At 43.3% G+C, this 12,225-nt stretch overlaps 1 protein-coding gene and 2 non-coding genes across 4 annotated transcripts; all 3 read right to left on the minus strand.

Moving 5' to 3' along the window:
- Positions 1-1,166: 1,166 nt before the first annotated feature.
- Positions 1,167-11,922, minus strand: cct6a (chaperonin containing TCP1, subunit 6A (zeta 1)). 2 transcript variants are annotated; one of them, XM_057360956.1, is made up of 15 exons: positions 11,720-11,922; positions 10,856-10,919; positions 10,547-10,681; positions 10,286-10,459; positions 9,730-9,833; positions 5,979-6,089; positions 5,749-5,908; positions 3,979-4,061; positions 3,563-3,659; positions 3,337-3,484; positions 3,125-3,258; positions 2,949-3,051; positions 1,700-1,772; positions 1,364-1,469; positions 1,167-1,331 (listed from the first exon to the last, which is right to left on the minus strand). In XM_057360956.1, the coding sequence occupies exons 1-14, from the start codon at positions 11,854-11,856 to the stop codon at positions 1,397-1,399; spliced, it is 1,596 nt and encodes a 531-aa protein (XP_057216939.1). In that variant the 5' UTR covers positions 11,857-11,922; the 3' UTR covers positions 1,167-1,331; positions 1,364-1,396. The 2 variants fall into 2 exon arrangements, with proteins under 2 accessions (XP_057216939.1, XP_057216938.1); XM_057360955.1 differs by having other exon boundaries at positions 1,167-1,469; positions 11,720-11,920.
- LOC130570810 (small nucleolar RNA SNORA15) lies at positions 1,527-1,668 on the minus strand. The gene has a single exon (XR_008965009.1). It is a non-coding gene; the product is annotated as a small nucleolar RNA SNORA15 (small nucleolar RNA).
- On the minus strand, positions 3,851-3,951 carry LOC130570809 (small nucleolar RNA SNORA15). The gene has a single exon (XR_008965008.1). It is a non-coding gene; the product is annotated as a small nucleolar RNA SNORA15 (small nucleolar RNA).
- Positions 11,923-12,225: the final 303 nt, after the last annotated feature.

Here is a 12,225-nt window from a genome sequence, read left to right on the forward strand (position 1 = left end):
TCTAATATTTAGCCATCCGAGTTGTAACAGTTGATTATCTGTATTTTGTTCATGTTTAATTTGTTTAACGTTTATTAAATTACTTTCAAGAGATTTACACATTATTTTATGTTTGGTAATCCGGGGGACAGACAGTCTCTATTTTGTGATGTTTGGGAGAAGGGATTATTACATGTTGTACATTTTGTGTATTCTGCAACATGAGACGGCAAGCAGACAGTTGGTTAAGCCATACTGTCTGCTCCCTGACCTGGGCCCCAGCGAGTCAAGTTTTAGCATTAGTATTATTAAGACTTATTTCTAGACAGGATGGAAGTCCCAGCCCAGGAGGGATGGAGACCATCTCGTTTCAACAGGTCAGGTCTGCCCTCAAAACTCTTCCAGTTATTTATAAAAACTATATCATTCTGCAGGCACCACTCAGACAACCAGCCATTTAGTGATGATAATCTGCTATAAATCTCATCACCACGATAAGCATTGAGGGGGCCAGAGAATATTACAGTGTCTGACATCGTGCTTGCGAGCTCACACACCTCTTTAATGTTATCTTTTGTGATCTCCGATTGACGGACTCAAACATCATTTGTGCCGACGTGAATAAAAATCTTACTGAATTTACGATTAGCCTTAGCCAGCACATTTAAATTTGACTTGATGTCAAATGGCAAATGTTTTTTTTTGACCCGATGCCAAACCCTGGGCTAGAGCTTTGATCTTTATTTTGTTCACTTTATTCGGAGTCACTTTCACATCCTGAATATTTAATTCAAATGCATATTGCCTTACTGCTTTTGGCTGAAAGTACACATTATATTGCCCCAGAAATGATTTCACAATAAATATTCTTTAGTGCAGTGGGAGCGCTGCTGAGGTCGGACATAACAAAAGGGGGAGGGCTTTGCAAAGGGTCAAGTGAACAGGTGTATAGTGGCCAGTGAGTATAATTCCATGTAAAGTCTTTTGAATACTAAAGTGTTAATATTAGTACTATTAACATTGATGATAATAATGTATATTAAAAGCATCTGTAGACTGTAGTGCGGTGTTTTGCACACATTTTCTTTCACCTCAACATCAATAAAGATGCAGAATACAGCTGACTACTGTGCTCTCATTACCAAACTGTTCTCACATCCACGTAGTTCACAAATAATACACCGATATCTGAACCAAAATGTTTAATGATACAAATGAAAGTGTGCGTTACAACAGTTCAGTGCTTCTTGAACACAATCTCATAAATAAACCAATTGGGTGAAATGGGGAGAGACGTGTGATTGGTCAGATTTAGATGATGGGGAGAGACGTGTGATTGGTCAGATTTAGATGATGGGGAGAGACGTCTGATTGGTCAGATTTAGATGAGGAGATCTCTTTACGCTGCTGGACTACATTAACCTTTGAGTGACGACATCCCGGCTCTCATGATCTCATCCACCAGAAGAATGTTACTGGCGATGACAGTGCTGTGTGAAGCAGAAAGAAACAGAGACAAACATGAGACGGGTGATGTATAGAGATGAGAATGTACTCGCTCTGATGTGTCTGATGATGACTGTGCGATGATCATCATCACTATTGAAATGCACAGAGAGAGAGTGGATGATGTAGCATGGTGTCTGGCTGCGTGTACTATAGACAGAGTACAACAGAATTCTGCCATGCTCTTCACGCCGAGCGCTCGCTTCACACTCACCACGAGTGAAGCAGCTGTTTCTTCACGCTGTAGTTGTCCCACACACCTGCTTCTGCTGCCACCATCGGCTCTCCTGTAAACAAGAAAAAACATGAACACAGACAAACACACAGTGCAGAGACACACAAATGAAAATTCCTGACCAGAGCCGAACACACTTTTTCCATTTTGTTAAAAGTATTGTGCTTGCTTTGTTTTGCCTTTCACAGAAAAATCTATTACAAAACTACAACTTACAATATAACAATATAAGGCGTTAAATATTTTTGCTTGGTTTAGTTTGACTAATTTACTTCTAATACCAACAATCTTTTTGAATAATCTAGATTAGGCCTACAACTGACTGCTGAAAGAATGTTACGTACTCTGAACAACAACAACAAAAAATTATTCAAATGAGGTTCGTGCAAAAAAAGTGCTAGAACCCACAACAAAAGAATAACCGTCCCAGACCATATTTGCTCTATAAAATGTACTAGGGCTGGGAAGACACGCTTATCTCCAGATTCAATACTATCCTGATACCGGTGTGCAGATTCATTATGTATTGCGATAATGTAAGGGATAATCCACGGCTAGCCATGCATTAAAATCCAAGAACCACCTGGTGTGAATGCAAGGCTAGCTGTGGATTATCTCGCTTATACCACGGTCATTTGCCAAGTTAAAGCTGTTATTGATATTTACAGTGTCATTTTAGATCAAACCGGTGAAACAATGAATGAACAAATCCTTCAATGGAAAGAAGAGCTGTATTTTGATGTGAGTGACAGTTATTGGCCACAATGTTGTCTAGGCAAAACCGGGCACTTCCACGTCCTGTTAGTATGTCCCAATGCGTGCATAATGTTTTGCTACACACTGAAATGTATATACTTCTCCATAACAAAAGCTGTACATACTTTTAGTGCATGGTGCGAGTAGGAGAATTGGGACGCAGCACATGTGATGTGAAAGTATGTCAGGAGGGGCGGGGCTATTGTCAGACCACCCACTGCCATCTAAAGTACACCAGAGTTACTGATCGCTACCGTCTTTTGTTCGGAAATGTACTCCTGTTGCCATCTCTTTAAAATGCTTTTAACACGGACGACATGTTCGCTGCATTTATAAAGTATGGTTTCATTTTACTCTTTGCTCTAATAGCAGAACTACAGGAACATTTGTCTCGCACTGGCAGCACATAATTCCTAACACACCGACTGATATCACACATGTGTGTGTGTGTGTGTGTGTGTGTGTTACATGCCTGTGCCCAGATCCACTCCCACCAGCTGTCCAGACTCTTTAAATTCACTCTGCAGCTTCACAAGTGTCTCCTGTGGGTCATAGCCTGAATTCTGAGCCAGAACCTTTAAAAAAACACCACCACATAAGACACAATCTTCACTTCTACATCACAGGTTCGAGATGGCATGATGTTACCTTAGGGATGATCAGAAGGGCATCAGCAAAAGCCTGCACTCCCAGCTGAGCTCGACCCTTAACCTTGGGCTTGTGTTTGATCAGAGCGTCTGCCACGGCCACCTCAAACGCACCGGCCCCGGCCACCACCGAACCTTCACACAGAGCGAGAGAGATGAGTCCACCCTAACCTCTAGTGACGGAAACATCACAGCGCTCTCTTCTGCACATACCATCTTCAATGGCGTTTTTCACCGCTCGGAGTCCGTCTCTGACAGCATCTTTGATCTGCGTCAGCGTGTGTTTGTTGGGTCCTTTAATCAGCAGCGTCACAGAGCGAGGGTTATCGCACTCCTCGATGAAGGTGAATTTCTCCTCAGCCTAACACAGAGACAAACATGAGCCACGTGCCGTGATCTGGACACATTCAAACACAGAGAGAGAAACACAGCTCCTCACCAGCGTGTGCTCGTACACGAGTCCTGCGTGACCCAGACACTCAGCCGTCAGATCATCCAAAGAGTTCATAGCGACACCACCACACGCCAGAGTCAACCTAACACAAAAACATCAGTCATGAGGCTTCATCTCGTCGCTTCTCTTTAGTGTTACAACCCTTGACTGAGGTTCTAGGCGGTCACAAGCCAGGAGGGCAGACGGCATGTGATTCTTTAGGACGGAGTCCTCAGTACAAATCAACCTTGAGGATTCATGTGTGGCATCTCTCATGTAGAAGTGATGGCAATGGTTTGATACCACGGTGACGCATGCGAGGAGTGATGCTGATGATGTGGCATGGTGTCTGACTGTCTTTCCCACTGACAGAGTAACACAGAATTCAGCCATGCTAGCAGAGAAGATTCTAGAGGCCTCACCTCTCCATGTTCCTCCTCTTGGCCCGGCGCAGTGCCACGATGCCTTCTTTAGCCAGCGCGTCCAGAGAGAACGGATCGGTACCCTGAGAACACATTCAGTGACATCAGTGACTACTGCACCCCCGCACAACGTTTAACGCTTCAAGTAACCCATGGTTCGGTTGATTTCACGGCTTTAGGGGTGCGGTTTCCATACGCTTCAGTATGTGCTGTTTAAGGGAAACGGACAACTGACAAATAAAAACTAAGAACAAAATCACACTACAAATAAACACCAGTAAAACACCAGAGCAAATCTTCAGTGAATAAAGATGAATCATTAGGAGTCATGAGCAGTGAGTGACTTGCGTTTAAAAAGACATCAATATTACGTGAACATTTAGCAGACACTTATCCAAAGCCACTTACAAATGGGGTTAACAATGGAAGCATTGGCAATGACATAAATGCTGTTTTTTGACAAGTTTCTGCTCAAGCTGCTGTGGTGTCCTTTCACACTGATTATTATGCAGAGTGATCTGATGCGCTTTAAATCACTGACCCCAGATGTCAACCCCATACAGAGAACCTACGGTCAATCCTCAAAAGATGAGTGGACAAGCAGAAGCCCAAATATTGTCATCATCTCAGAGCACTAAAGGCTTTAATTGGCCAATAAAAGCCTTTAGAATAGTGTTGGGCGATATTCAATATAATCAGATCGTTCTATCGCCAGCCTGTGGATCGCCGATACACGATAGTATCGAGGGGCAGGGCAATTATGCATTTATCTATGACAAGCTGGATTTGTGGACAAAGACAGAAGCTTATGTGTCTAGAAAATGCTCATGTGTGACTGCAATTAGCATTCTATCAGAGTTTAAGTTCAGTGCAGTTGGCAACATTGTTACTTACCATCGCAACCTTTTAAACAAGAGAAAGTAAACTATTGCTATAAGTCAATATCATTCATCCAAATGCATCATTGATGCGCTGTTATTACTTGATTGCCAAACGGGAACAACTCGTGCGGCATTGCAAGCTCTCGTGCATGAAGAAATGTGCAATGCGCGTTTGTAATATTGATTTGCAACATATAATGGCCAACAGTCAACTATCGTCTAGGGAATCAGCTATCGCCGATAGGTCTGAGGATCGTCGATACACGATAGTATCGTCTATCGGAACAACCCTACTTTAGAACTTAAGATATCCAGTGTGCCATAGAAACATGTGGGAAAATAATCTACAAATACAGAAGCAGCAAATTTTGCAAAACACAACATTTACATCACTGCCAATACTTTTGACCACGACTGAAGTTGTGTCATCACATTTAAGATGAACTGGAAAGTGTCTCACAACCCTCATCCCTAGATGTCAATATTATAAATGCACGGATTTCATTTTTTCACTTGTGTTCGTCTCATTCTTCACCTCGCACAGCAAGATCTGACTCCTTTAAACTTGTGTTACTCAATTGATAAGGCTGATCATGACAAGCCTCTCAAGACTTCTGCATTTATGTTTTCTGTTATTTCCAAACATATCAGTATATCTGGTCTAGAGCGACGTCAGCGTCTACATTTCATCTTAAACGATGAGTTTTTTGCTTTTGCTCAGTGCCACAGCAGGATTTTCAGTCTTTCGAGCCGTGTCCAAGTACCGCTGAGCAATAGAGCCATAGATGTTCCCCTTTCACATGTCCGTCACATACCGACTCAACAAATAACTTTTATACACATCATCCTTCAGCGTGTGATGCTGCTGAGAGTGTGACTCATCTCTTACCTTCTGGTTAATGAGCACAAAACCCTTCTTGCTATCCGCACAAACTTTATTCTTCAGCTCGATGATCTTCTGCACACGATCTTCAATGAACTTCCTCTCCGCCTTCACCAGTTTGTCTCTCTCGTCAGCGCTCTTGTAGAAGAATCCAGAGTTCACCTCTCTATGAGATGACAAATATTTCAGCTCTCCGAACATCAGACAAACGTACAGCCAAGTGAACGGAAGCTTACGTTTTCTCATATTCTAGAGACACGTTGCAGGTGAGAATGTAAGCGTCCTCCACCCTCTTCTTCATGTCAGGATGTCTAGCCCCATGATCCAACACCAGACCTCTGATCAGCCTGAAAAACACACGTCACATCACACCTCTGATCGACCTTCTGCGTTTGTGTCAGCTTTCCGTTGTCTAGATATTCATCAAACTATTAACCCAGCTCACAGATAGTTCACACCTCGTCAAAGACCACTAATCAGGAAGAAATGAAATCAAATTATGAGAAATAGCACAAATCATGTCAAAGCAAACATACAAATGAAATAATCTGTGTATTTCAGGTTGGTCAAACAGTAGTTACAAATGTTTTGAAAATAATGATCTGTACTGTATGATTTAAATATAGATTATGTAGATTCCACACATATGTTCAACACAACAACAATGGCATAGCTTGATGACGCATTGAATGATGGGAAGTGTGGTTTTCAACTCCATCGCTGGAGCCGGTAACATTAGTCGCTGCTGAGTGTCATTAGTTCACAGCGCTGGAAGCGGTCTAAACACTGTGCCTCATTCACACACATTAACTTTTTAAACCTCAGATTAAAACTGTTACAATACACCATGTGTTAAACACACAACATCTCTCTTCTCTTTGTGTTCGAAATGTTATGAACATGAGGAGCAAAGATCCCCGCAACTTCAGAAAGAGAAAGTGCATTAAGCGCATCCTTCTGTGTCCGAGATGCGCAGAACTGTAGAGAACCTAGAAGCACATGCATTAAGCGCATCCTTCTGTGTCCGAGATGCGCATGAGCACTTTTGTGTCTCTCTGCAATTGAGACTTTTAAATGGTGATAGTTCTATTTCCTTTCGTTCAGACCGCCAGAGGCAGTGCTGAAGCACTAAAGCCAAATAAACCCATAGCACGTCATATCAATCACTTTTACTTTTTCTTGCTTGACTCTTGTTGTATATCAGATGTGACAATATTATGTGCAGCTCGCTGCTGAAGAGGTCTTCAGGATATATCCGTGAGCTGTTTCGTCACGGACTACATTACTTCGGTTACTGATTTTCTACGAGCAGTGCACGGTAAGCGGCGATTGTTTTAGAAGCATCGGGTCTTGAAGGCTTCAATCTTCTGGGTGCCTGGTGGTCTGAAGCAAGGCCACAGTTCTTTCGGTTTGCATTCGTGGGACGAATATTTCAATTCAGGGTTCTGCCGTTCGGTCTGGCGATGGCACCGAGAGTGTTTTCGAAGTTTGCCCAGGCACCATTGGAGCGTCTTTAAAGAGTCGGCATGAGAGTGTAACCATACCTGGACGACTGACTTGTCTGTGCAGAGTCACCTCAGCAGGCAATGGATCAAGCACGTCTGCTGTTGGACCATGTGTCAACCTTGGGGATTGCAGTCAACAGAGACAAAAGCAAGCTTGTTCCAAGACAGTCAACCACCTTAATAGGTCTTGTGCTCAATTCTGCCACAATGCTGGCTGTTCTAACTCCAGAGAGAATCGGCTCAATTTTGGGGGTTGTCAGACGCCTTTGCGTGGGCCATGCCGAACATTCTCTCGCTCTTCTGAGGATTTTGGGAAAGCTCACGGCAACATCGACAATAGTTCCACAAGGCCAGCGATGGCTCATTCAGAAGCGTCTGTGTCCCATACAACACATATACACAAAGCTCAGAATCACACAGCGTTGCGTACGGGTGCTAGCACCCTGGTCGCAGAGGCAGTTTCTCCTCAGAAGAGTTCCTTTGGGACCACCACCTCCCCGGTGGGAGGTCATATGGACGGACGCCAGCCTTCTCGGATGGGGCAGAGTTTGGGGCAAAAGAGGAGTGAATGGAGTTTGGACAGGGAGTTTGTGCACAGCGCACATAAATGTGCAAGAGCTGACTGCTGTGTTCCTTACTCTTCTTCACTTTCAGACTGTTCTCAGGGGAAAGCATGTGTTGATATGCACGCACAAGGTGACAGTGTTTTACATCATATTACTATTTAATCAAATGTTCTAAAAACGATTACTGCTTGTGCAGTAAATATATACATGACACTTGTGCTAAACTTAGAAAAAGACATTCAAACAATAAGACTAACCTTGTTCCATATAACAATCATGTTTTCTGTCAGTAAAGGAATCTAAACAGTTGCTCTAGTAAACACATGCAAGATCAGCGTCTCTGTCTAGTCAAAATATGTCATGCAGCTCTCTCCATTTAGGAAATGCCACATTGATATTGATCCTAGTTTAATGTCTCTTTATATCTTGTCCCAAACTCTTCTTGGGTCATTTGGTTTACCCGCATGTCTTTGTTGACAGAACCAGCTGCAAACGGTAAAGAATAATTGTGCTCCATAAAGACTGCACAAAACAAGATAGTTGCTTGATAGACACTACAAACTAACACTTTCACGTTTCTCTACGAGACTGTTGTCATGGTTTCTACGGCAGTAAAAACAGAAACCAAGGGTAATGCCAGAGACTATGTTACTAGGGAGATGCAAGGTCTGGAGAAAGCATGGATCACGTGAGGCACCTCAGCCAATCATTTACATTTATGCAATTGACAGATGCTTTTATCCTAAGAGACTTACATTGCAGTATACAATACACTGTATCTGAGTGAGTGCAACCCCTTGGGATGGAACCCGTGACATTGGCGATGCTAGCGCCATGCTCTTACCACTGAGCCACAGGAAAGCTCATATAACAGCCTCTAGTCTGCTTTCCTGCATTCCACTGAAGGCTTTCCATTTAGTGTCTTTGGTTACGTGGATATGACATCATTGACAAGCAACTCTCAGACACAATCTGTGCTTGGAAAGGGATTTTCTCACGATTTACAAATAGCTGGAAACATTTGAGATATTGCAAGTACTCAACTTAACAAAATATAGAACACTGGCCTAGTGGTTTTTGAATATTTTACTGTAAAATTGTGACATACTGAGCCTTTAAACCTTTATTATGCCTTTAATCCCAACTGTTTAGGCTCACATAAGACATACTGGGTTCCTGTTTTACAAGGATATTGGTCATTTTGGGCATTTAGGCATCATTTTGTGTGGATAAGTCTGTTTAAGGGCAAGAGATCTCAATTCAGTATTTTCGTGGCTTGACTGAGACGCGGCTTTCTGGGTGCGCATACGCGTAACATCATGGGAACATTTAAATAAGCAAGGCTTAAAAACATGCAAATTATAAACTTTTGTGCTGATACAGCAATGGCCTGATCCATCATTTTTTCATTTCTTTGATCTAATCATTCTTCCTCTTTAACATTTCCAATCATTGGAGGCAGTAAGAATGTCACTCTCAATGGGGTAGAATGTGGCCGCCCGTTGTCTAAGATGAGCGTAGCTGCACTTGGTCATAGTTTTAGATGGTGTAACAGGTGAAAATATTTATCACACGTCTGGACGTAGTTAGGTCCAACGTTGGGCTTACACACAGCTTTTTACATCCAGCTGGTGCAACTGGCCCCAGATGACCCAACATGTGGAAAGATGAGAACGCCGCTTTTAAAAACTTCAGATGACGCCAGCTCCGGACTATGAAATGATTCTCAATTTTCAATTGTTTTGAATTTGTTTGCGTTTTATATTGTGTCCTTGTGTAAAGCTGCTTTGCAATAGTGTTAACTGTGAAAATCATCTTTCATCTGCGTTTGATGACGTGGCAGCCCCCCCCACCCATGTATTGATCATCATCATCATGATGTGATGTCACAAAGAAAAACCACTGAAAAATCTCACTGTGTGTCACTGTCTGTTTTGTGTCTCATCTCCATGATATCCACCATGTAGAGGTCGATGGGTTCATTGGGTCTCCTGATGGCAAGAACAGCATCCACTACAGCCTGAAACCAAAACACCAAACCAATAAAGTGATGATCTTAAAAACAAAATCATTATTCCTAATACATCTGCAACACACTTAATTGATGTGAAATGACGACGATACTGAGATGTTGTTGTCACCCAACAAGAACAATACAAACACATCACATCTACAACACAACACTGAAGCAGTCATCAGCGTTTCTTCAGTCATGTCTGTATTGTCCATCACACAAAGTGCAATATAACTGTATGAAATCAACTATTTTAAAGTTTCTGTTGTTCCAGGAACTAATTGTGTGATCGTTCTGGTGCAGCTTCACGCCATCAAGGTGCACGGAATAAAATCAAAACTATTTATGAATAACTGGTGACGTTGAAGGAACTCATGCATTTTTTTTGCAGGCATAAAATAACAAACAAAAGACAAAAGCAAAGTTGTTGTTCATCCGAACGAGGTTTAATGCTTCACCTCTGTCAGAAGATCGGCCAGCTCGGTGTGCACTTTGGTTCTCAGCGATGTTCTGGCTACGTGGATGAGCGTCTCTCTGTCCATCTCTTTAGTGACCTTCACCTCCTCCAGAACCTCCAGAGCCTTGTCTTTAGCAGCCTCAAACCCCTCAGCGATGACCCTCGGGTGAAGACCCTTCAGACGGCAAACAAACACCGGTCAGTTTCAAAGAGAAAAGTCACATAGCAGAGAAATCAGTGAAAACGTGAAGTGCACATGAACCTCAGAGACGTAGAGGTCGGCCTGCTTGAGAAGCTCTCCGATGATGAGAACGTTAGACGTGGTGCCATCGCCCGTGATGTCGTCCTGGGCCGTGGCCACCTTAGCGATCAATGAAGCGGTGGGATGCTGGATTTGCTGCAACAGTCAATCACATGGCACACAGCCACAGCACCAGCGGTTATGACGCTATATATATATATATATATATACACACACACTCCAGAGAGCAGATGAACTGACTAACATCTGAACACAATGAGGACATCAATAACCATCAGTGTGCTGAACGAAACAAAATGAAGCTCTCACCATCTCGTGCAGAAGAACATTGCCATCTTTAGTCAGTTTGATGTCTCCAGCACCTGAAACAAGCCTGCAAAACACATCCAGGATTACTGCGTTTCCAATAGCTGATGCATTCAACACCTAACGTCACATGTAAGCTTACCGCTATAGAGGGTATGTACTGACGTCACTTTCCCACGTGAACACGCTCCCTTGAGTGGTCAAACGGCTGCATTCACATTTTCATTTCGCAGATGCTTTTATCCAAAGCGACTTAAAGCGCATTTAGTCTATGCATGTCATTTTTCATCAGTGGGTGTTCCCTGGGTTCGAACCCACAACCTTGCGTTGTTAGCTCAATGCTAACAACGTAAATAGGAGGAACAAAAACCGGGACTAAAACACGCAATTATTTGCTGAAACTACAAGCAGCTGGACACGACGGTGATCCTTACGACTACCTTATGAATTACAAAGGAATCCGGTGTTCTTAGACACTCAAATGTTGCGCGGAATTGCGTTTCCTGATATTGTAAGCATTCACTTTGCCCAGTGTTTTAGCACTCAAGCAGGCGCGTTCCGGCGTGTTCACGTGGAAAAGTGACGACACGTGCATACCCTCTATAACGAGCGGAAGCTAAGCGCTAATGCTAACAGCATGACAGCCATGTGCTTTCTCTGCATTGATGGTGTAAAACACAGAACACAGCCACTCTTTCATCCACCGCTAACGCTCAGCTTGAATATCCGTTTTTCGTGTAAACGTGTGTGTGTGGTGCTTGTGTAGCGCGTGTTCACGCGGGATTTTAACCGGTTAGCGGATTAGCTCGAGCTGAATCACGCGCGTGCGCGCGAACAAAGCGCCGTACCGCATCGCGTCAAACTCACATTTTCATGGTTCCTTTAGGTCCCAGATTACTCTTGAGCACGTCCTGTAGCCCGCGAGCCGCGCTGATGTTCACGGCCAGAGCCGCGTGAGCCCGCGCCACCTCCGCCTTCGGGTTGAGAGCTTTCACCGCCGACATCCTTTCTGACAAACACCGAAGGAGTGACCGAACAGGGAACGCGCACAAGCCACCGCGAGCTTCCAGAAACCTCCAGGGCCCGAGCGCTCATAGGACAACCCACACATGACGCGTATCGATGCCGTCCATTAATTGGCCCGCCGGAGTGTCCGTCTTTGCCCATCTTCGACATTTGTAACAGTAATCAAAAAACTGTACATGTTTATATTGCTAGAACTATTGTACACGATTGTGTCATGGATGCTTAGTACTGTACAAAAACAAAACTCGTTTTACTACTGTAATACTTGCGAAATATTGTGAAAAGAACGAATGAAAGCTATAAAAGAGTAAATTATCTTGCTGCATTATTCATTAGTTCAAATGTTT

Source organism: Triplophysa rosa, linkage group LG19 (genome assembly GCF_024868665.1).
Source record: "Triplophysa rosa linkage group LG19, Trosa_1v2, whole genome shotgun sequence".
Taxonomy (NCBI): Eukaryota; Metazoa; Chordata; class Actinopteri; order Cypriniformes; family Nemacheilidae; genus Triplophysa; species Triplophysa rosa.